Source organism: Euphorbia lathyris, chromosome 9 (assembly GCF_963576675.1).
Source record: "Euphorbia lathyris chromosome 9, ddEupLath1.1, whole genome shotgun sequence".
In the NCBI taxonomy this organism is placed as follows: Eukaryota; Viridiplantae; Streptophyta; class Magnoliopsida; order Malpighiales; family Euphorbiaceae; genus Euphorbia; species Euphorbia lathyris.
In genome coordinates, this window is record NC_088918.1 from 46,331,108 (window position 1) to 46,356,564 (window position 25,457).

The following is a 25,457-nucleotide window of genomic DNA, read 5'->3' on the forward strand; positions in this document are numbered from 1 at the left end:
CTACTGTTGCAATCAAAGTGCCCTCAACTCTTACTCCGAGTTCACGAGCACAAAACAAAAACACAATTCAAACGAAGTCAGAACTCAATCGTATAATAGCAACCAAAGTAGATTGCCTCTAATTAATCAACACAAGATCAAGGAGTAAAGGAAAGAGATGAAAATCAATTGATCGAAAGCATGCGGTGAACGATGATTCACTACAGTAGGGGATCGAAATTCACTCTCTCCGGGATAGCTAGGGCTGGCCGAAATTTACAATAAGGGGGGGTATATATAGCCTCTTCCATCTAAACCCTAGTCAGATAGAATTAGGTTACTGAATAAAAATTTAATTCGGAATAAAACTCTTATTGTTATTATCTATAATTATATTTAAATATAAAGATAATAATAACTTATTGATAGGATAATAATAGAAGCAATTTAATCTCATTAAACCTCCTAACTTATTTATTATATAATTAATTTAATTCACAATCATAATCTGATTATAATTGTTCCAAAATAAATTAATTCCTTTATGTATATAATACATAAATCGCCCCCCTATGCTATTGGGCCTTAATGGACTCAGTTGGGCTTCCGTGAATTAATTAACATTTGTTTCTCTTTTGGGTTCCAAGTCTTATGTGTGACCCATTAGGTTCTTATTGCTTCTAGCCGTATACAACTATTAAATTAATTTTCTCAGAATTATATTTAATCTTTGTATAATGGAATGAGTACGCGAACTGTGATTGGCAGATCCGAAACATTTCCCCCAGAGCTATAAGAAGACAGGTTGATACTGTCGTTGACCTTTCCGTATTAGTTACAATATAATTCGATCCTTCATCAACTACATCCTTGAACTGAATCTTATGACTATGGATAATGTCAAGTCACATATAGCGAGACGTTCGTTTTACTTGTACAGGCCGAGTTAACTCCAATTAGATAGGTTAAGTGAAATATGCATTTCAAGTCTTAAGCTATCACCTTGCAAGGATTTAGAGTTAAGTCTTCCACAAGCGATCCTTGGATGTATCTCCCATTTATCAGGAGTGACAAATGCTCAATCCAATGTATAACTATCCTGCAATTACTTCATGTGATACCCAACGTCTTCCGTACACACCCCAGAGTCATCCCTGTTATGGATCGTGTTACAACAGGATTAAAGCATCACATTCCATAATCCAGAATCACTAATTAACATTCCTTTGAGTCTTAGGATTACTTATACCTATTAATACCAATGAGATGAACATGTGACAAGGATAAATCTACCCATCCTGTTATCTCAAGTCGGGTCCCCAATCCTAATGAACCCCTTTCATTGGATCCATGTAACTGTCCAGATATCTGCATATCTGAAGCTTGTGAGATCAGCTCTCTTTCTCGACAGAAAACATTGTTACATGCAAGTCTCAACAGTGTTATGTCAATCCCTATTCAAAACATATCACTTGACTTGGGGTGGTTTTAAGTTTATTAGTTTATTATAATGTTTCGTCTCACTTCATGCTTGTATGAACACTTTATAATCACTTTAAATAAACTTAGGAATTTCCTTTTATTAGACTTATTTAGTTCTTTAAAAGAGGTTGCCTTTATACAGTTATGAAACCATATCTTATTAAAACAAATGACATAAAGAACAATTCATTTACATTAGGTTTATATCTTGGAATAATTGTCTATAGGACACTAAACCCCAACACTTAGTACAATAGGTACACTAATGTATCTTGCTAACAATATGAGGCCTGATATTGCTTTTCTGTCAATTTGTTATCTAGATGTAGTTTTGCACCTACACGAAGGCATTGGAATAGAATTAAGCATATATTTTGCTATTTTCAAGGAACTATTGATTTGGGTTTATTTTATGCATATGAATCTAAACCTAAATTAGTTGGCTATGGGGATGCGGTTTACTTATCTGATCCACATAAAGCAATCACAAATGGGCTATTTATTCACATATGAAAGTACAGCTATATCTTAGCACTCTACGAAGCAAATTATTACAACTACTTTTTCAAATCATGCTGAGTTAATAGCTATTCATGAAGCAAGCGAATAATGTATTTGGCTAAGATCGTTAACCAAACATATACGAGAGTATGTGGTAAATCATCAGATGAAGGAACACCGACTATAATATATGAAGATAATGCATCTTGTATTGCTCAACTGATAGAAGGCCACATTAAAGGAGACAGAATAAAGCACATTTCACTAAAATTTTCTTTACTCACGATCTTCAAAAAAACGGTTAAATCAATATTCAGAAAATTCGATCAAATGACAATCTGACATATTTGTTCACAAAGGCATTACCTTCTACAACTTTTAAGAAGTTGGTTTATGGTATTAGAATGCATCGTCTTATAGATCTTCAGTAATACTGAGAGTATGGGAGTAAACATTGTACTATTTTTCCCTTAACCAATGGTTTTGTCCCACTGAGTTTTACTTGGTAAGGTTTTTAATGAGGCAGTGCCCTATTCGCATGAATGAACATTCAAGGGGGGGTGTTATGAATAATTATAATTAATGTTAATAATTATTTAATGGATGTTCACCATATTAAATGAATGTCCACCAATAACTAAACATGTATTAATAATACACATGTTATGATTAAAGGGGAAAAGTACAAAAATAAACCTTTTGATTACACCTGTTTTCGATCAGCACCCTTGTGGTTTAAAAGTTTACAAAATTATACATTGAGGTTCATTCCGTTAGCAAACACATACCAAATTGACTAACAGTGTTAAAAGTCAAAGGGGAAGAGTTAATTTGGTCCTTATATTTATTTATTTTATAAATTAACCCCATTTAGTATCTAATTATAACAAACAAACCCCAAAATAAAAAAAATAAAAATCAAATACACCATCTTCTTCATCTCTCTTTAATTTCTTTTTTTTCTTTCTCTCTCTTCTCTCTCCTTTTTGTTAATTTATCTCTCTAAAATCAATTGAATAAAACAGAATTACCGTAATAAATATATAACAACATGTTCTGTGGCATATTGGGTTTGCAATCTATTGCAGGAGAGAAGATAGAAGTTGAGAAATAAGGCTTACACTTTCGTAGCAGCACAAACAGTGAAGAGAGGATGAGAAGGTGCAACAATGGAGGATCCTGAACGAATATTAACAATAGCACCTCTAAATCGTTGTTCTAATAACGTTTTAGCTCTTGTGGGTATGATGAATCTTAGGGTTCCGAGTGCGCTCCCATCCCAAGCTGTTGATTCATCATCAACATTTAATTAATTTCTGTAAACCAATTGAAGATACAAGGATTGACAAAATTGATTTCAAATTATTTAGGGGTTTTCAAATTGTACCATGATACCCAGCGATGAAAGAGTTCTCAACGGAAATGGCGTGAGATTCATAACGCTAAGTTGGCCAGCTAAGCTTTGTGAACATTGCTGAGACAGCTAGGAACCAGAGGTTCTTGGATTCCTTGGTAAATTCTCTGAAGAAATCACAGCGGCTGTTCATCCGAGGGATGGCATCGGCGAGAAAGTTGGAGGAGGAAGAACTAATAGTGTTTGTTATTTATTGTTTAGGATTTGGTCTTGAGAGAGGAGTTGGGTTGAATCCTCCATTGACTATAATAATCTAAGTTAGGGATTAAACTTGTAGAGGAAAAGGAAGGAGGTAACATTGTACAAAGTTGAACTAAATAATGCTCCATCAATGGGGTAAATTACATACGTGGTGTACAACCTTTACCCCAAATTACACTTTGGTGTATAACCAAAATTTTGTCACACTAAACCGTACGAACTTCAGGTGACCTCCCACTAAAGTGTACAGTCGGTTTTTGTGACCGGTCAACGCTGGTCAACTATGTCAAGTCAGCATTTTTCATTGTAGAATTAAAAAAGTGGGACCCACTCTTTATGGAATGACTAATATAACCTTATTCTTTATAAATTTACTAAAATACCTTCATCTTCTTCCTTCAACCCCTCTCTTCCATTTTTACATCTTCTCTCTCACTCCTCTCTCTACCCTTTCTTTACCCGTATAGTTTGAGAAAGAAAAATTATACTATTCCTAATGTATTCATACTACCTAAAGTAAGTAGCCCACTATTTTCTGCTCACCAAACCTCTCTCCGTCCTATCTCTCTATAATTCTTTTACACAACGACCGACATCTTCCCACCACCTCCGGCGTCCTGTGCTAGAACGGCTGCAAACCCACTCTATATCCCTTACTCCATGTGATTTTTTTGTTTCCATTTTATGCAGACTAAGTTGTTCAATTTTTATTAATTTTGTCTATTCAAAGATTTATTTTCCATCTTCTTCCCTTTTCTCAAACCCTAGGAATTGGCGTTCTTGAGTTTTGTTAGGGCTTTCTATTCTTGTCTTACAGCCCTTTCATCTGCTAATTACTTAGGTAATATGTTAGATTAATTTGATATCATTGAATTCAACTCTTGAGAGCTCTAATCGAATACGGAAAGACGAGACAGAGCAAATGTTGGAATTTAAATGCTGCTTTATTCAACAGAGAAAAAAAAAGCCCAAAAGAAAAAAAACAGCAATGGCAATTAAAAATGATAAATATGAAGAATCAATACACAATGGAAATAACCTCTTCGCTTTACCTTTCAATTTCCCTTTCTTCCTTCTTTTTCCGGCCTTTCCTCGGTAACCAAGCAATGGAAAGGCAAAAGGAGCAGGTAAAGAGACAAAAGATGAGCTCTGGTGCAGACAACAAGAGAAATGGTAGAGAGAGGAGTGAGAGAGGAGATGTAGAGAGAGAAATAGGAGAGAGGGGTTGAAGGAAGAAGATGAGAGTATTTTAGTAAATTTATAAAGAATAAGGTTATATATTAGTCATTCCATAAAGAGTGGATCCCACTTTTTTAATTCTACAATAAAAAATGCTGACTTGGCATAGTTGACCAGCGTTGACCGGTCACAAAAACCGGCTGTACACTTTAGTGAGAGGTCACCTGAAGTTCGTACGGTTTAGTGTGACAAAATTTTGGTTGTACACCAAAGTGTGATTTGGAGTAAAGGTTGTACACCACGTATGTAATTTACCCTCCATCAATGGGGAATATTGTTGATATGCTATAGGATCAATTATTGGAAGACAATCCAAAATCAGAACCGGAAGTGAAGAGAATGCATAAAATTAAGCAGTTGTAAGATTGATGCTTGAAAATTCAACAATCTCTCGAAAATCACCAGTTACAAGAAGTTGATGTAGTTCCTTCTATTATGAAAAATGTTGGGACACGTTTAATAACTCATCCAATTTAAGTGAAATTTAAGAAATAGATGGAAATTCAATTGATTTTAGAGAAAGAAATTAACAAATATGAGAGAGAAAGAAAAAGAAAAATAAGAAATTAGAGAGATGGAGAAGGGGGTATGTTTGATTTTTATTTTTTATTTTGAGGCTTGTTTGTTATAATTAGATAATAAAGGAGGTTAATTTATAAAATAAATAAATATAAGGACCAAATTAACTCTTTTTTCTTTAACTTTTAACACCGTTAGTCAATTTGGTATGTGCTTGCTAACGGAATGAACCTCAAGATATCATTTTATAAATTTTTAAACTACAAGGCTGCGATTGAAAACAGATGTAACCACAAGGTTTATTTTTGTACTTTTTCCATGATTAAATATAAGTGTAATTAGAACCATTCATTTTGTAAATCTACTACTATAAATAAACTTATCTTCTCATTTGTAATACACACCAATATTAAGGCTTTTATGCATTTATTATTTTCTTTCAATCTAAGTTCTTCATTATAATATATTAATCTACATATAAGTGTGGTTATAATCACGCTATAATTCATTAATTTTATAACAATATCCTATTTGTTATTTTACATAAACAAATATTACCAATGTGTTAAAATTTACCAAATATATTTATATAAATATGTTTATACAAACAACTAGAAACTCTACCATTGATAATAAAGTTAAAATTGCTCTGAACTATTACTATATGTATTTTCATACCTTCTCTCTCATTATTGGGCACAAGTTTCTTTTTTTTGTTTTAGAATTAATATTGGGCACAAGTTAGTTACAAGTTAAAAGTGCGACTTAATATTTTATGGATCCCTTTCCATCTTGTGCACATAAAAATATCTAATAGCATTCAGCCAGGGACGAATTCAGGATTTCTCCTCCATGGGGCAAATAATATGACTAAAATAATTTTTATCCAAAAAATAATAATTATAGAAAAGCAGAGATCAAATTTCAAGTTCAAGTAAAATAGTAGCAGAAATATCAAATCAAAATTTAAGTAGGAGCAAAAAAATACCAAAGCAGAAAGGCAAAGATCGGAGATGGAATGCCGGACCAACAATCCAACTACGGAAGGATTGGCTGCCGATTTTGATTTAATCTTAGTTAGGATTACAGATTTCAATTTAGGCTTAAGAAGAAAGAGGAATTGAGGAAGAAGAACTAAAGAGATTAAAGAGAATAAGAGAGACCGATGGTTTGTTTTAGGACCTATTTAATTTTACATTTAAATATTTACTTTTTATTTTTTTTTATTTTTGTTGTAAACAAAACGACGTAGTTCTAATTAAATAAAACGACGTCATTTTATAAAACAGAATTAAAAAAAGTAGTAAATTTAAAACTATTTTTCATCCTCAATTATAGAACCAGTAAACCTTAAATCTCCATTGATGAAGCGAGATAAATCTCTAAAACTTCAAAATTAATACCTAGATTTTTAAAAAAATATAAATGTGGACAACTACCCCCAGTGCCTCAATACTGGATTCGGGCCTGCATTCAGCCACGTAAGCGATCTGTTGTTGGATGTGTTAAAGTATGATTGGCGAACCAAGTGAAAGGCTGTTTGGAAGGCGAGGGTGAGTTGTCAAAAACAAAAACAAAAACTGTGGATCTTCAATTCAATTATCAGATTTCTTTCTCCATTTTAGAATTGTTTTTGTAATTTAATTCTTGTAAGCTAAGAAAGAATGTCTGGTTCAGAGGATAAAGCACCGAGGAACCAATCTCAGTCTCCACCACCCGTGACGGCTCCTCCGGCTGTCGACCCAGAGGTTAATGAAATCGGGATTGGGGTGATCACAAGGAGGTGGAAAAGGGATGAAATTAGGAAGAGAGGATCATTGGGGCTCCGGGGATTGGGTCTATTGTTCTCTTTGCTTGCTTTTATTATCATGGCCAGTAATAAACACGGAGATGGGAGAAATTTCGATAGATATGAGGAGTACAGGTACCTATAATCGGAATATGATCACAACACAACCCTTTTTTAATTTAATTATATTATATGATGTTCATCTTATTATTTAGGTATTTATTAGCTATATCAATACTTTCAACGCTGTACACGGGAGGACAGGTGCTCCGCCATATTCACGAGCTTTACACCGGAAAACATTTTATTCACCGACGGACGTCTGCCATGGTAGATTTCATCGGTGATCAGGTTAGAGTTTCTTCTCTATTTCTACTTTTATTTTAGGGAAACTTTTAATTTTTAGAGTTGGAACTGCATCTCCTTATCATATAAAGATTTCCTTCTTTCACTTGTGGCTTTTGGGTACAAAAATTTGCAGGTTCAAATTTATAAAATATGCTTCTTTACTTTCTTTTAATTCCATCTTTTTTTGCCTCTTTAAATATTTTCTCATTTCTATTTAATGCTTTTTTTTTTTTTTTTTTTTTTGTAAAACCCTAAATATATGGAGGTTTGCCTTGATTTACGAGTTTCCTTGGGATGTAGGTAAGAAAATCTTAAATAGTTTTTTTTTTTTTTTTTGATAAAATTAAAAGTTTGAACCATTTTAAAAGTTTTGACTAGTTAAACCTTTAACAATAATGTTCGGTGAAAAGAGATTTGAAAGAACTTATTTGGAGGTTGGTTTATGAGCTTTTTTAATTAGATTATTGCTCCACTTTTTTTTAAGAATATTTTTACCTCTAATTAGTGTCCTGTAATCCCAAATAAAAGTTGTATTATGTCCTTATTTGTCATTTTACACAAACAATTATTAACTATAAGCTAAGTTTTACTAAACAAATTTACACAATCAGCTAGTCAAAGCAGCTAATCGAAAAGTTAATCAACTAATAGTTAATGTAACTAGCTAACAACTATTAACATTAATTTTATGTTTTTGATAATTTTATTTCATATTTAATACAGTAGAATATATGGTATCATTGATTTAGTTTTAATACAAGTATACTACTTAAAATTAAATGGTTACTAAAATATAATTATATATATCATGTGATATTGCGAGAAGCAAATGATTATATTAATGTATAAATGCATTGACATTTTGATTTAACGAAAAATTTAAAATTAGTTAATAATAATAATAGAAAAAAATAATAATAATATTAGATAATCATATTGGAATCTTAATTTAAGGAAAAAAAAAGATAATAATGATGGAAAAAAATTAATATAATAAGAAAAAGATATTAGATAATAATATAGATATTTTTATTTAAGAAAAAAAATTAAAATTAGATAATAATAATGGAGAAAAATTTTAATGTAATTAGATAGTACTAATAAAAGGTGGAGTTGTGGTTTGAACTTAAAACTTGTTATGTAAAAATTCTCAACTCCTCTTTATACCAACTGTACCACTTTATTCTTCTATCCTATTTTTATGCCTTCTTTAATATATACAACTACTATTCTCTTAGGGGACTACTCATGGCGGAACCAGCCCTTCTCAGGGATGGTGTTAGACACCAGGGGGACTGGCCACCCGGACGTTGGATTGGCTTCGTCCCTAGCATGATATGTGCTATAAATAAGGATTTGGTCGCCAAAAACTATTCTTAAGGTGGGGACAAATTTTATATCTTTTTTAAAAAATAGAAATTTATAGATCGGGAGCTAGAGAAGTACAAAGAAAGGGAGGAGGAACATAAATCTAACTCCCACGATCAGATACAAAACTAACCACTCGAGCTAAGACATGAGAAATAGCGTTCCCTAGCCTTTTAAGAAAACTAACGTTATAGTTAAACAATTCCCAAAACAAAGATTTAGAGTCAGCAATAATAAGACCAATATACAAATAGGTGGTTGAGTTATGTGCCAAAGCTTGAACTAAAATTGAAGAAATCATATTCCACTTGAACATTGGACCACCCAAACTGTTTGATCTAACTTAGCGCTTCTCGACATGACATCGCCTCACTAATCAAAGTGTATGGAATACAGTTCAACTACCTATTCTTCCCTGTTATGAAAGCACCTAACGCCTCCCGAGCAACAATGCCAAAACCAACAACATGTTCATCCATAAAATCCGTAGCATCAACGTTAACTTTTAGAATACCTATTGGAGGTGCTGCCAACGAGAAGGAGTAGAATTACTATAGAGATCAGAAGTTGAACACAATAATTGGACATGGTTCCATCGAGATAGAAAAGTTGTTGCGTTGCTAAAAATAGTGCTAGTAGAAACATGATGTTGATGCCACACCCAGTCATTGCGAGACTTCTAATTCGCCCAACAAATCACCGCAACATGATCCTCTAGAGACTGATCACCCAAACTTTGGACATGATTCTAGAAGCTCGTAAAATCATAGAGATGGACAGAAATTCCAAACTTCGTGCGCCTTATAATAAGTAACCAACACATGATAATAATTCTCTACTAAAACATCACACCTGGGGCACGAGTCATTAACTAGCACATGACGAGATTAGAGAGCAATCATCATGGGAAGGAAGCCTGTACTAGCCCTCCAAACCAAATTACGGACCTTAGTAGGCACATAGAGATGCAACAATTGATTCCAGTTAATAGTTGAGTTTAGATTCACACTAAAATTCACATTCCCCATCAATTTAACATACTCACTCTTGACACTATAATTCCCTGACTCTAAACCCCAAAACCATCTACCTGATGTAAGACGCAACAAGATTGGAATTTTTAGAATCAACAAACAATCCTGATCATAGTCCTTCAAGATATCACCATCCCATATAATCGAGTACACACAACTAAGACTGATAACATTGACATCACGAAGACTATATGGACAAGGGCTCTCCGTATAGGGATTCACATCTGTCAACCAAAGTAAATTCCAAATGCAAGTATCAGTCCCATTACCGATTGAGCATCTCTTACCCGACATTACCAAATCATGAGTAGCGATTACACTCCTCCAAATGCAGCGTAAATTATTCTTAACTTGAGCCTCTAAGAAACTCGGGTTTGGGTAATAGTGAGCCTTATAGACTTAGGAAACAAGAGAGTTAGGGAAGGACAAAAGATTCCATCATTGCTTAGTTAAAAGAGTTATATTAAAAAAATGAAGCTTGTGAAAACCTATACCTCCAAATTTATTCGGGACACAGAGACCATCCCACGACTGCCAATGCATAACCTCAGAAGTTTGTTCCTTCGTACCCCGCCAAAATGAATTCATCATATTCACTAAATCAAAACACAAAAACTGAAGAAAAAGAAATAAACTCATCACATAAGAGGGCATAGATTGAAGAACTGATTTAAGCAAAACCTTTTTCTAGCTCTAAATAAAAATCTAGCCTTTAAACTCTTCATTTTTTTTTTGTAAAGACATTTGTCAGATAATTAAACACATGTGTCTTATTCACCTAATTAAAGAAGATAAACTGAGGTACTTGTCTGGGATATCAATCTGAGGCACACTCAATAAAGAACTCAAGGAAGAGCATAATAAATCAAAGCAATTGTTGCTGAAGGAAATAGAAGATTTTCAAAATGGATTTTTTCTAACTAGAAGCCAACTTATATTGCCTGAGGCAACACTTCACTACGCTACACTTTGTTGTCGAGGCTTTAAAGAATAAGTACCTGTCGTCGGTAAAAAAAAATGAGATTAAGAAGGAGATCTGCAGGCTATAATATAACCATGAATAATGCTTATATCTTCTAAGCAGGATAAAGACGTTGACATGCCCTCCGCACAAATCAAGACCAGATAAGGAGAGATTGGGTACCCCTATCTAAGACCCATTTAAGGAATACTATGACTAAGTATATGATTACCATTCATAATGTGATAACAGGATTTAGACACACACTGAAGCACTAAAGAAATCAGCCATTCGGCAAAACCCAGTTTCCTCACCATACCTTCCAGAAAGCCCCACCCAATTCTGTCATAAGCTTTCATCATATCCAATTTCAGATAAGCATAACCTGATTTCCCTTGAGTTTTCCTGTTCATATAATGATTAACCTCAAAACCAAGCATAACATTATCATAGATAAGGTTCCCTAGGACAAACACGCTCTGATAAGGAGAAATAATTAAGTGAAGAACCTGCTTCAAACGATTAGCTATCACCTTAGAAACCATTTTGTAAATTATATTACAAAGGGTTATAGGGTGTAAATCAGAGACCTTGTCAAGCTTCGATTTTTTTGGAATAAGGACAATAGTAGTACCATAAATATATTAAACCAATTTAGACAAGGGAAAGTTACTTAGGAGCCAACAATGTCCCAAAATTTATGGTAGAAACATGGGTAAAACCATATGGACTTGGACTCTTTTCCGGATGTAAGCCAAACACAGCCACTTTAACTTCCTCCTCCATAAAAGAACGAACCAAGTCATCATTGACCTCTAAAAAATCTTACCAGTAACATTTTGAAGAATACCATCTGCATCATACCCATTATTGAAAAATTAAAATGAAGTAGTTCGAAAGATGAGAGTCAAGACCATTTTGCCAATCAAGCCAATTACCCGAATCATCCTGTAATCGGTGGATACGATTTTTCTTTCTTCTACCCGAAAGTGAAGCATGGAAATATTTGGAATTGAGATCATCAGGACTCAGCCACAATTGACGGATTGCTGCCAACAAAATGACTCTCGTAGGAGCAATAAAGCTTCTAAACGTTCCCTAGCAACAAGAAAAGCCAATTGAGAATTTTGATCAATTCTCCTTTTGAACCTATAAATATCCTCCCTACAATCGTTCAACTGATCCTTAAAATGACACCAAATTATTTCGCTGAATCGACCAACACACCCAAACATTCGTGTTACCGAGTAACTAAATCAGAAGTACCAGACCCCTTCCAGGCCAAGACAATCCTATCTCGAAGACTATCCTCCCACGACCATGAATTATCAAAACTGAAGTTACGGTGCTACTCAACGCAAATCTGTTGGGCCAAAAGGAATAAAGCCACGTGATCCAAACAATTCACATCTTCGTGAGTAACTTTAGCAGAGGTAAATAAGTTCAACCAATCAGAAGAAGTGGAAAATCTCGGTTAAGCTTCTCCTCAATATACCAAGTTGTGCATCTGCTCTTTTCCAAGTGAATATATGACCAAAAATTATTTTTTCGAACAAACCACAGAGGTCAATTGTGTCACTAAAAGCATGGAGCAAAGAAAAAGGATGTTTATTACCACCAATTTGTTCGCATGAGACATCATATCATTAAAATCACTCATAATAGCCCAAGGAATGGAGGAAGAATGATGAAGAGTTGAAGGAGATTCCAAGAATCTAGGCGACTATTACGTTCGAAGAAACCATAAAAACTGGTTAATTGATACTCTAGCAAACCTTGATTGTAACTTTAATATCAATGAATTTATTAGAAAACCTTAGTAGATTAACAAAACCATTATGCTTCTACAAAAAAAGCCAAACCACCTCCACAATTAATAGGATCAACAAAACAAAATCCACATACGAAATATTTTTCTTTATTTCTTCAACCTTAATTCAGTTAAATTTGACTTTCATTAAAAAGATAAAAGCAAGGGTGAATTTGGACACAAAATCCACCAATATATGAACCGACCGAGAATCGCCCATCCCTCGACAGTTCCAACTAAGGGTACTTTTGCTCTGGGTGGGCCTGACAACAAGAACCTGCATGAACCAAATTTTGTTGAGATATTATATCGAGTGTAGAATCACATTCCATAGGCCCTACTGAACTCGAATCCAAGCTAGCATCCACGTCATCTTGGCATCTACGTTTCACCTCTGTTATAACTACTAACTCCGAATCGTTTTTACGTACATTTGGAAGCTTCTGTCTTGTCACTAGCTAAATGATTATCCTCCAAATCTGACACATGATCAGACCTTTTCATTGTAGGATCTTCCCCCTTGCAAATCTCTCCGAGCATCTTATAGATTTGGTGCAAAGTTTGAGGAGTTGCCATATTCTCTTGGACTCCCGCGTCAGCTTGTGAAACTGGTCTTGGCGAAACCACTAACGCCGTTGATAACAAAAACTTAGATTGTGTCAATGCAATATTCTAATGAGTCTGAGCCCATAACCAGCTGCCATAGATTCTCTCTGTCCTTTCTGGATCCTAGAGCTCCACTAGACTAGTGTAAAATTTATTAGCATGCTCAATTCGACCACAGTAGAAACAAAAAGTAAGAAGTCTCTCATATCAAAACTGAATCCAAGAGAAATTGATGACAACTTTATCAATCTTCATTTTGCATTTCTACAGTTTTGTTACATCAAGACAAACACGAATCCGCAAATAGGTTCTCACATCCCCGATAAAGTTATTAGGATCAACTTCCACACATTTGCCGAGAAAATTCCCCACACTAACAACCACCCTTTCTGAGATGAATACACTCGGGAGATCAAAAACTTGAACCCAAAAATTTGTCGCTTGCAGCGCCAATGAGCGAGGACATTGACCATCGTCTAGCTTAACATAATCAGCATATTTTTCTCGAAAGTCCATAGGTCGCCTTTTATTACACAATCACATTCAAAAGGATAAAAAAAATCAAAATAGAACAAATTTGGGGTGATATCAATAATAAACGAACCTTTTACCGATCTCTAAAGATCCGCAAATGTATTCTTTATAATAGGAACCCTTAAGGTCTTTTCAGTGAGCAATCTCCCCATAAAACTCCACTTCGGAGGCTTATATTGTTTAATGAAATCCTCTGGCTGAACCACCAATCACGCAATGTTCTCCTCCTATAGGGTAACATAGTCGTTGAAAGCAGTGTCCAAATTGATGATAAATGTTGAACCAAACAAAGATGGAACATTAGCCGCACAAAGAAAATAAACAAACAAAAAAACATAACCCTCGTCAAAGCGAGACTTTCTTAGATTGTCAAGTTTTCATAGCTAATAGTACTTTAAGTCTAGTAGAAACTCAAAACCCAACCCAAGTTTAAAGCTTGAGCTATTATGATGAGCAACACATGGCAAATTTTATTTTTAATATCACAAGATTCGAAAAATTTAAAGTTTCGCCCTGTTTGGAAAATAAATTTTAGCACTTACCTATCAACCAGTTATCTTTTTGTATAACTAATTCGACTAGTGGATTTGATTAGATGTTTGTGTAAACCTGTTTGGTAAAAGATACTTGATTGCTAATAGATATTTATGTAAAATGACAAATAAGAACATTTATTTTTTATGACTATTATTTTCTTGTTTAATAATTCATATTTAAATGGTGAGCTTCTAATTGACAAATATAATTTCATATAAAATATATATTTATATTTATCAATAAGATTACAAACAATTTCCTTGCAATAAATTAGTGTTTAATATGTCATATTTTCATTTCTTCAAAAAAAAATATCTCATATTTTCATCACAAACTAAAAAAAACATGGATAAATTCCAAAAAAACCCCTATGGTTTGATGTTGTTCCAAAAAAACCTCTGTGGTTTGTTTTTACAAAAAAAAGGACTGTGGTTTCACCGTTACCCGAAAAACGGAAAAGGGCTTAACACCGTTAAAAATGCTGACGTGGCAAGGGGTAGAGTTGGAAAAATATTTTTTTTTAATTTTTTTTAATTTTTCTTTTTCTTTTTTCTTTTTCTTTTTCTTCTTCTTCCTCTCCTCCTCCTTTTTTTCTTTTTCTTCCTCCTCCTTCTTCTTCTTCTTCTTCTTCTTCTTTTTTCTTCTTCTTCCTCTCTCTCTTCTCTTCTTCTTCTTTTTTTCATCTTTTTTTTTCTTTTTTTTTATTTTCCAGAATTTCTGGAAAATTTCCAGAATTCTGGAATTTTCCAGAATTCTGGACAGAATTCTAGAATTTTTCAGAAATTCTGGAAAATTTTCAGAATTCTGAAAATTTTCCAGAATTTTTCCAGAATTCTGGACGTCTGAACGTCTGGATTTCAGACATTAAACGTCTGAAATCCAGACGTTCAACGTCTGAATTTCAGACGTAACGTCTGGACTTCAGAAATTTAAAAAAAATAGAAGAAGAAGAGGGGAGGAGGAAGAAGAAGAGAAGAGAGAGAGGAAGAAGAAGAGAAGAGAGAGAGAGAGGGAGAAGAAGAAGAAGAAGAAGAAGAAGAAGAAGAAGAAGAAGAGAGGAAGAAGGAGAAGAAGAAAAAGAAAAAAGAAAAATAAAAATAAAAAAAATAATTTTCCAACTCTACCCCTTGTCACGTCAGCATTTTTAACGGTGTTAAGTCATTTTCCGTTTTTCGGGTAACGGTGAAACCACGGTCCTTTTTTTTGTAAAAACAAACCACAGAGGTTTTTTTGGAACAACATCAAACCACAGGGTTTTTTTTTTGGAATTTACCCAAAAAACATCATATACAGACATTATAGTTTAATTCGTTATTAATACATAAAATGGCTTTATCAATACGTAAAAGTTTTGTAAAATCCATTTCTGTTTCTTAATTAAATTTTCCGTTTCTTTTTGTTTAAAGATAATTTTTTCGTTTATTTTTTTTAATGACAATTTTCCGTTTCTTTTTTAATGATAATTTAATAAGTATTTAAAATTGACATATATCATTAAGAATATCATTCAAGTTTGTGAAAATTCGAATAATCAAAGAACTAAATAACAATTTAATTTACTTATAAAGAGTCTCTCTGTATGGAGGGTTTTTGTCTTCTCTATTGAGAAGTTAATTCATAAGCCCTAACTTTCTTTCTTCACATCAATGTCAATTCCCCTCTTTTCTAAATCTCTTTTTTTTTTCATCGTCTGAGTCAATTCCCTAGTTTTCTTCCATTCATTTTTTGAAACAATTTTGTTCCCTTATGAGTCCCCTAAGCTGGAACTGTCATGAACTGGGCAATCAACGAACATTTAATGTTCTACTGGACTTGGTCAAAGTCCACAAGCCCAGGTCATCTTTCTTATGGAAAGAAAACTTTGTTAAGAAAATGTTCGTAAAGTTTGGAAAATTCATGGCTTCAATAATCCTCTATTCTTCTCATAATTACATTAATGATGTTGTATCTATAACGAATATCCCAGATTGGAGATTGATTGGCTTTTATGGTTTCCCAAAAAGGAATCGACATAGAAAATCTTGGAACCTTCTTCGCTCAGTCAAAAATTATTCATCTATGGCATGGTGATGTATTGGGGACTTTAATGACATCATCAGTCACGGTGAGAAAATGAGAGGTCGAAAATGATATAACTGGCTGATAAACGGATTCAAGGAAGCTATTAGTGATTGTGAGCTGTGCTCTATTCCTTTTAAAGGTCACCAATATATTTGGGAAGCTGCAGGGGCTCTTATCGATGGATATAAGAAAATCTTGATAGAGCTCTAGTGAAATGTCATTGGCATGTACAATTTTCTAACTCATGTTTATACAATTTGGCGACTATTGCTTCTGATCATACAACCCTCTTCTTCGAGCTTCGACTTTGGATCCACTATCCTGTTATAAAACGGTTTTGGTTTGGCTTCGAGAAGAATCTTGTGCTACTGTGGTGCATCAAGCTTGGACTAGTTAGGGATAGAGTTATATATCACAAAAGATCACAGTATGTTCTTCTACTTTCAATGTTGGAGTGCATATAATGAGAGAACTTCAAAAAGTCTTTAGCTGAGATGCGATTTCAAATGAATAAATTTTAGAGTTGTCAAGATCATTTTGGGAGTGAAACAGTAAGAAGATTTCAAGAAGAAGCGAGCAAAACTATTTTGGCTCCAGGACGGGGATTCCAATTCCAGATACTTTCATACATATGCTTCAGCTAAACATAATCAGAATCATTTCAATGAGTTGAAGAATTCCAATGGCGACATGTGCGAATGGGGACGAGGCTTGAGAATACTTTATCATATATTTTTCAGACAATTTTCACCACTACATGTAACAATGATTTTGATATTATTTCTATTATTCAACCAAAAGTTTCAGTAGCCCAAAAAGAAGAACTGCTTCTTCCTTTTTCGTCTTCTAAGGTAAAGGAAGCTTGCTTCTAGATGCACTGTGACAATAGTCTCGGCCTAGATGGTCTTAACCCTACATTATACCAGCATTTTTAGAGTGTTGTAGGCCTTGATGTTATTTCAAATTGTCTATCCATCTTGGACCAGGGACAAATCCCCCAAATCTGAATGACACGCTTATTGTGTTAATCCCTAATAAGCATGCGGTTGAAAGTGTTTCTGATTTGCGTCCTATCGCCTTTTGCAATGTCTTATTCAATATTCTTTCCAAAATGCTCATGAATAGGCTTAAGCAAATATTTCCCTCAGTCATCTCCAACAGTCAGAGTGTTTTCCTTTCTAATCGACTTATAACCAACAACATAATCGTTGCTTATGAAATTGTGCACAAGCTTAAGAGTGTACGGAAAGGTAAAATGGGCACAACAACATTTAAACTCAACATGAGCAAGGCGTGTGATCAGATTGAATGGGGTTTCTTGAGAAATATGCTGACGAAACTTGGATTTAGTTTTATATGGTTAAACTGGCTCTTGATATGTGTTACCTTAATATCTTGTATAATTATGCACGGTGGAAGAAAGATTGGTCCTATCATTCCTTCTAGAAGACTAAGATGGGGAGACCTATTATCCCTGTTCTTATTTCCTATATATGCTAAGGGCTTCTTTGCTCTCCTCTTTGACAAGGTACGATCTAGGCTTATCCATGGTTATAAAATAGCAAACTTGGCTCCAATTATCTCACACTTGTTTTTCGTTGATGATAGTCTCCTCTTTTTTAGGGCCTCATTGGGAGAAGCAAAAATTATTAAGTCTTGCCTATGTACTTATGAGAAAGCATCAGATCAGTGCATACATCTTTAAAAATCCCCAATCCTTTACAACAGTAACACATCCAATGACGTTCCAACTCTTGGTAACACCGAACTTCAGGTCAACGAAGTTACTGATCTTGGTCTTTATTTGGGAGCTCCGATTACCGTTGGTAGAAACAAAGTTCAGACATTTAGTTTCATCAAATACCGCATTTGGAACAAAATTCACAATTGGAAAGAAAAGTTTTTATCTCGAGCTGGGAAAGAGATTCTCATCAAATCAGTTCTTCAATCAATCCTGACATATTTGATGAGTATTTTCTTAATGCCTTCGGGTTCGAGTATACATTGGAAAGAATGGAGTAAATTATGTTTGCCAAAAATGGATGAGGGATTGGGATTCTATAACTTGCATTTGTTCAATCTTGCGTTGCTAGCCAATCAAGATTGGTGTATTTTGCAGGATCTTAATTCCATTGTTTTGCGAGTGCTTAAGGCAAGGTATTTTCGCTTTTCTAGTTTTTTACTCCTAATCTTGGGTACAACCCTTCTTTTATTTGGCGAAGTATTTTAGTAGACCGGGACCTTCTATTGAAGAGAGTAGTCCGCAAGGTGGCTCTTGAACTGATATTCACATTTGGGATGACCCCTGGTTACTAGATGCAGCTAACCCATATATTACATCCCATATCCCTCCATTTTTACCTACGCGCCTTCCTACCGATCTGCTAGGCAGTAGAAGAAATTGGTATCCTCATATTCTAGACTCAGTGTTTAACGATAGGGATAGGCGATTGATATATTCCATACCTAAAATATTCTATGGTGGAAATGATTCATAGTTGTGGCTCAGAGACAAGTTAGGTTCCTATTCAGTTAAAAGTGGGTACTTTGTAGCTTTGAATTCATCAAATCCAATTCTACCTCCAACTCATTTCCTATGGAATTCCATTTGGCGTATTAAGGTTGGCCCTAAAATCCGAAATTTCATTTGGTGTGCAATCTCACATTGTCTCCATACGCTTTCCAATTTATCTACACGAATAAGCTCATTACATAATATATGCCCAATCTTTCAGCAAGTGCGGGAAGATGAAACTCATGTTTTTATCTCTTGTGGATCTGAATAACAGGTGTGGCGGCTTTTCTTCGGGGATGACCGAAGGATAGGGGTTCGAAACTTTTCAAGCTGGTTTGTCACGATTCTCTCTCAAACTCAGACAGGCATAGTTTCAAATATTGTGATCATCATTTGGGGATTGTGGAATCATCATCATGGAATGGTTTGGGATAGAAATCGTTCTCCAGCGGCTGCTATTCTTGCTTCGTCTCTCCAGGAACAACGCCAGTGGAGTATGATTCAATCTCAGCATTTGAAGTATGTAAATCATCAAGTTCGTCTAGCACTATTGAAAAGGAGGAAACGTTCTCTTGGTCTTTTTCTCTGCAATGTGGATGCATGTGTATTTGCCGATGGTGGACACAACTCTTTTGGCTTTCTTGCTCAAGACCAATTCAGATATTGCAGCTATGCCCACTATGGTTCTTTCTACAGTCTCTTTGCCCGTGAATTATCTGAAGCTCTGGCATTTAAAGAAGCTCTTAGTTGGATTAAATCCTCAAATATCGGTGGAATTGAGATTCAGTCTGATTGCTTTTCAATGATACAAGCGATCAACAACTCTAATTCGACTTATACTTGCCTCTCTAAGGTCATTTATGATTGTATTATTTTACTTAGAGATATATGCAATTGTTCTATCTCGTTTATTAAACATTCAACGAACATGGCAGCTAATTCATTAGCATGAGCGATCAGCTCTAAGCATGTGCGTGGTGTGTGAGACTGTCCACCGTCGTTTCTTAGCGATATTCTTTCTGTTGATTTGATTTAACAAAGTTTGTTATTTTTCAAAAAAAAAATTGTAAAAAAAACTACATAAAAGTTGAAACAATAACGAGTTAATATAAATTTTAATAAAAAAATGACTATAAAATATTGTTGAATTGATACACGCTATTCGAATTACATCTCTCAAGAATATCCGAAAACCTCATTTTCTATTAGAACTCATTTCAATTGATTTCAATTTGTTCAAATTTCCAAACGAACATAATAATAATAATAATAGAAATAAAGTCTCCCATATTCAATAGGAAATCAAAGGTAATAGTTAGAGATAAGTCTTTTAATATAAGCCTAATATATCCTCAGCTCCTTCAGTAACTGTAACTAACCCTTGAACTTCAAAATGTTAAAACTAATGCCCTCAATTTGCTTATTTGGAACAAATAACCTTTAAATATGTTAATATTTGTGATTTTGGAGATTTTTTTTTGCATTTTTGTTAATGTATCAGCAAATTAGTTAGATGTAGCAACCAATATTTTGGATATCTTTTATTTCTACTGTAATATTATGTTGAACGTTTTTTTGGGATTTGGGAGTTATTTGTTCCAAATAAGCAATTTGAGGGATTATTTGTTCCAAATAAGCAAGTTGAAGAGGTTAATTGTAATATTTTGAAGTTCAAGAGCCAGTTGGAGTTTTTGGACAGCTTGAATAGACAGAGGATGTATTAGATCTTTAATATAAACAATGCAATACTCTAATTGAAACTCTAATTGAAAATGCCCCTAAAACTAGCTTTTGAAAATTAGTGATTTGAAGCTCCCATTTTTCACAAAACACTATTATTAGAAGTTTTGATTAATCGAACGTCTAAAAGTGATAGAAAACTCTAATTTTACCGAAACCACTTTTTACCAAACATGTCAAAAACTTATTTCTAATATGAAATAGATATATGTATATTTTAAGAGGCACATAACAGGGTCTTTTTGAGAATGCTGGTACATTTTTCAGAGGATACAACAACAACAACAACAACAAAGCCTTAGTCCCGAAATGATTCGGGGTCGGCTAACATGAACCATCATATAAAACCGTGAAAATCAAGTCGTGTCAGCGACACAGATTCGCTCCCTCCACTCCGTCCTATCCACTACCATATTTTCCTCAATTCTCAATAAACTCATATCACTCTCGATCACCCTCCTCCAAGTTTGCTTAGGTCTTCCCCTACCCCTCACCACTACATCCCTTTGCCACTCTTCGGTTCTCCTAACCGGCGCATCAAGCGCTCTACGTCTCACATGGCCAAACCACCTTAGTCGGTTTTCTCTCATTTTATTCTCAATAGATGTGACCCCTACTTTTGTCCTAATTATTTCATTACGCACCCGGTCCTTTCTCGTGTGACCACACATCCATCTCAACATACGCATCTCCGCCACCGACATCTTATGGATGTGGCAGTGTTTCACTGCCCAACACTCCGTACCATATAACAATGCTGGTCTAATTGCCGTCCGGTAGAATTTTCCCTTCAATCTATTAGGCATGCCGGGATCACAAAGGAAACCCGTAGCACTCTTCCACTTCGACCAACCAGCTTTAATCCTATGAGCAACATCTCCATCTACTTCTCCATCCGTTTGGATAATAGATCCTAAATACCGGAAGCAATCCGAGGCCTGAACAACTCTCCCATCTATGATGATTGTCCCTGCCTCCCTACTCCTACGGCCGCTAAACTTACACTCCAAATATTCTGTCTTACTTCGACTCAACTTAAAGCCTCTAGATTCTAGAGTTTGCCTCCATAGTTCCAACTTCATCTCCACTCCTTCTTTCGTCTCTTTACTGTTTTTTTTTAAAGGATTAATTCTCATACATTTTTCAGAGGATATGCGTTTAAAAATGTATGAGAATTAATCCTTTAAAAAAAACAGTAAAGAGAAGAGTTAAGGTAATTTAGATGAGAGTCGTATTTGATAATTAATTTTGGTGATTTATGGGATGCAGCTTATATCGTACTTGCTGATATATTCAGCTTCAACAGCGATTCCCTTGACGAACAGGATGCGTGAATGGGCAGATAACCTATTCACAGACTCCTCAGCGGGAGCCATTAGTATGACATTCATGGCATTCTTTTTATTAGGAATGTCTGCTCTTCTTTCTGGATATGATTTATCTACCCAATCTTACATTTAATTCTTTTATTCTTTCAAAACATTAACAAGACTGTTGTATCTGTATCTGTATGATTGCTTATTGTATAATAAATTAAATAATTGGCCTAAAAAAGAAATAAGCAAATTGGAATAGTTAATTAGTTGGTTTGTTTCAACTTAGGAAATCTAGTTTGGATTGTGTTTGATTAATAATATTGTAGGAGTTGGTTGGCCTTCCAAACATTTCCATGGTGAATGGTGCTTCACTTGAGGTGTTGTTGTGGAATGAGTAGCCGCTGCCCCGGGCTGCCGGAACATCATGGTTGTGTTTCCCTTCATAGGTGGTGATGACTGCCCTTGTATCATGCGATGCTCTTTCCACATGTTTCCTCACCGGGCACCCAATCGATGTACACTTGTAGTAGCTCCTGTTCAACATGAATTTTCCAAAACTCAATTGATGGATCTGCTAATTAATTAATTAATTAAATATACCTTGGATTAGGATTTCCTTTGACTACTTTCTGTCCATATTTCCTCCATCTATAGCCGTCATCAAGTATGTCGATATCACTTGTAGTTTGAACAACAATTCTAGGTTCTCTAAGGGTTCTGTTCCCAGTAGCCAAGATACTCTCATTTTCACTATGCCCCCCCTTTCTACAACAAAGCAAAACCATTACTCAAATAAAAAAAAAAAAAAAAGAAGAATAAGAGTAATCAAATCATCTTACAATCTTTTGGCATCAGGTTCATGTTCATCTCCAGCTGAATTACTAACGGGTGAGCTGTGGTCAAAGTCATCCGAGTGGGGCTTAGGATGGTTATGGCTTCCTTTATACACAATTTCAGTAATATGTCCTCCTCCATCCAAAGATGTCTCCACTTTTTTCTTAGTTGGGCAACTTGGAAAAGTGCACTTGTAATAACTACGAGGATTCTCACTTCCTTTCACCTGCTTTTGTCCATACTTTCTCCAGTTATATCCATCGTCTGATCTTCTGGACCCATAATTACACTGCTTTTCTGATGTTGTTTGGGTTTCGAAAGAAATATCTGAGTACTTTTTTACTTCTTCTCTAACTCCATTAGAATTAGAATTACTCCTCCAGTTAAAGTTTTGACCAGAAATAGGAACAACCTGAACAAACAAACTAAACTTATTATAATAAATTGATGAAAGAAAACCCACAAGTACAACTGAACTTACATCACAGCTAGAAAAAAGATTAGGAGAGTCAAGGAAATCAGCAGGAGGAGAAGATGACTTAAATCCATGCTCAAAAAGTCCCCAACCAGTATTGTCCATTGAATCACCGGAATAAATTAGATTACCGAAAGCGCTAGAAGAAGAAGAAGAAGAAGTCATTATCATAAGCATAAGCATGTGGGTAGAAAAAAGAGCAGTTGGATACAAGTATATAAAAAAGAAGAAGAAGAAGAAGAAGATAAAGGGCTGGTGAATTTTGCAAAAAGGTCCTTCTTCTCACAAGCTAAAAGCAAAAGTTTGACCGTGGAAAATTATAATTCTGGTCTGGGTCAAAGCTTGTGGCTTTGACTGGACTTCATTTGTTTTCACTTTCTGCTCTGCTCCATCCCTCCCTCCCTGGAACCTCCACGCTTAACCACTTGTCCCAACCCTTTTCTTCCTTTTTTTTTTTTTACTATTTCAACCAAACATCATTTCTTTTATTATTCACATGTATTTAAATGATTTGTTATATATTATATGTATTGTTATATACTCCATCCGTTTCATATTACATGACTTTTTAGAGAGTTATATAGAAATTAAGGATATTAGAAAAAATATATTTTGATTTCAATATTTATTTATTGTATAATAAGTTCATTATGCTAATTAATTTTCGTAAACCCGCGTTTTATAGCAAAAAAAAAGAATGACTTAACGTGTACTGGTCATATAAAATGACATGTAATATGAAACAAAAAAAAGAATCTCTAAAAAGACATGTAATATGAAACAGAGGTAGTATTTCATTTAATCATTTATAACCAATGGATTAGGATTATGATTAGGGAATCTTCTTTAAAGATCTAGTTTTATTCCCGTTGGTCTATTGTTCTATAAGAGAGAGTTCAACCGGATTCCAATAAGGAATTCTTTATGCTCAAGTCCATTCTAATCTTAAGAAAATTAAAGTAATAACAATAAATATTACATTATAACTTTATAATAAGATGTCCAAAAATACATTGAGGAAGTAATAACCCTTTATATATAATAGGGCTAATTACAAATTTAGCCCAATCAAAAAGAGTCATTTACATATATAATCCACTTTGCTTCCATCTTACCAAATTAGTCAATTTCATCTATTTTGGACAAAATTATCCTTAGTTCTATTGATCGATGGATCTGCTCCTGCTTTTTCTTCTTCTTCTTCTTCTTCTTCTTCTTCTTTTTGAAGTATTATGTTCAATTTCCCGTAGAAATGATATGTTTTTAGCTTATACGCCTGCTTTTCTCGCTGGTCTTGCCTCTTTCTTCATCTGTAATGGTATCGTTTCAATTTTCTATATTTTCCACCATTTTCCTCCATTGTTGTCGCATTTGTGACGAAATTTATCACATTTCGTCACAAATGCGACAACAGTTGTCGCATTTCATCGCAAATGCGACAACAGTTGTCGCATTTCATCGCAAATGCGACAAGAGTTGTTGCATCGCATTTCGTCGCAAATGCGACAACTCTTGTCGCATTTGCGAAGAAATGCGACAACTGTTGTTGCATTTGTGACAAAATGCGACAAATTTTATCACAAATGCGATAACAATGGAGAAAAATGGTAGAAATTTGAAAAAATTGAAACGAAACCATTATAGATGAAGAAAGAGGCAAGACCAGCGAGAAAAGCAGGCGTATAAGCTAAAAACATACCATTTCTACGGGAAATTGAACATAATACTTGAAAAATCTCAAAATTCGCTAACGATTGATATCAGAAATCGATCCATCGATCAATAGAACTAAGGGTAATTTTGTCCAAAGTGGATGAAATGGTCTAATTTGGTAAAATGGAAGCAAAGTGGGTTAGATATGTAAATGATCCCTCTTAGTTGGGCTAAATTTGTAATTAGTCCTATATAATATTCTAAATACGAATATACTCACTTTATTCTATATAAGAAAAAATCTTAATAAATACATGACTCGCATAAGAGCCCTAACATGTGGTTAAGCTAACCTGCGACGTCTCGGTTGTGCGGCTACGTATTACTTGCCGTTTCTAGTGCATTTTTGCGTTGATTATTCTCGTACTTCCCTTTTTGCTTTTATTCTCGATCACTGATAGCTTGTGATAGAGTGAATAGAAAAACAATGGCAGAAGTTGAAGTTGACCGATAAGGAAGAAATTGATTATGAAATAAAACA

At 34.5% G+C, this 25,457-nt stretch overlaps 2 protein-coding genes across 4 annotated transcripts; one reads left to right on the forward strand and one right to left on the reverse strand.

Annotated features, from left to right (window-relative positions):
• Window positions 1-6,809: 6,809 nt before the first annotated feature.
• LOC136206589 (CASP-like protein 4B1) lies at window positions 6,810-22,099 on the forward strand. Of its 3 annotated transcripts, XM_065997701.1 has the most exons (4): window positions 6,810-6,888; window positions 7,013-7,259; window positions 7,351-7,475; window positions 19,173-20,327. In XM_065997701.1, exons 2-4 carry the CDS (start codon window positions 7,130-7,132, stop codon window positions 19,848-19,850), a joined length of 933 nt encoding a protein of 310 aa, XP_065853773.1. In that variant the 5' UTR covers window positions 6,810-6,888; window positions 7,013-7,129; the 3' UTR covers window positions 19,851-20,327. The 3 variants fall into 3 exon arrangements, with proteins under 3 accessions (XP_065853773.1, XP_065853774.1, XP_065853772.1); XM_065997702.1 differs by lacking the exons at window positions 6,810-6,888; window positions 19,173-20,327 and adding an exon at window positions 21,908-22,099 and having other exon boundaries at window positions 6,895-7,259; window positions 7,340-7,475; XM_065997700.1 differs by lacking the exon at window positions 6,810-6,888 and having other exon boundaries at window positions 6,895-7,259; window positions 7,340-7,475.
• Window positions 22,075-23,524, reverse strand: LOC136206590 (probable WRKY transcription factor 33). Its single transcript, XM_065997703.1, has 4 exons — window positions 23,270-23,524; window positions 22,794-23,200; window positions 22,555-22,719; window positions 22,075-22,487 (listed from the first exon to the last, which is right to left on the reverse strand). Exons 1-4 carry the CDS (start codon window positions 23,444-23,446, stop codon window positions 22,232-22,234), a joined length of 1,005 nt encoding a protein of 334 aa, XP_065853775.1. The 5' UTR covers window positions 23,447-23,524; the 3' UTR covers window positions 22,075-22,231.
• Window positions 23,525-25,457: the final 1,933 nt, after the last annotated feature.

What these genes read in the sequence shown, in the direction of transcription:
- LOC136206589 (XM_065997700.1), top strand. Translation starts at nt 7,000, where the DNA reads ATGTCTGGTTCAGAGGATAAAGCACCGAGGAACCAATCTCAGTCTCCA. An exon ending in GATAGATATGAGGAGTACAG is followed by an intron (nt 7,260 to 7,339) that starts GTACCTATAATC and finishes CTTATTATTTAG; the next exon opens with GTATTTATTAGCTATATCAA. An exon ending in TAGATTTCATCGGTGATCAG is followed by an intron (nt 7,476 to 19,172) that starts GTTAGAGTTTCT and finishes TCTGAATAACAG; the next exon opens with GTGTGGCGGCTTTTCTTCGG.
- LOC136206590 (XM_065997703.1), bottom strand. Translation starts at nt 23,446, where the DNA reads ATGCTTATGCTTATGATAATGACTTCTTCTTCTTCTTCTTCTAGCGCT. An exon ending in ATCTTTTTTCTAGCTGTGAT is followed by an intron (nt 23,201 to 23,269) that starts GTAAGTTCAGTT and finishes TTGTTTGTTCAG; the next exon opens with GTTGTTCCTATTTCTGGTCA. An exon ending in GAACCTGATGCCAAAAGATT is followed by an intron (nt 22,720 to 22,793) that starts GTAAGATGATTT and finishes GCTTTGTTGTAG; the next exon opens with AAAGGGGGGGCATAGTGAAA.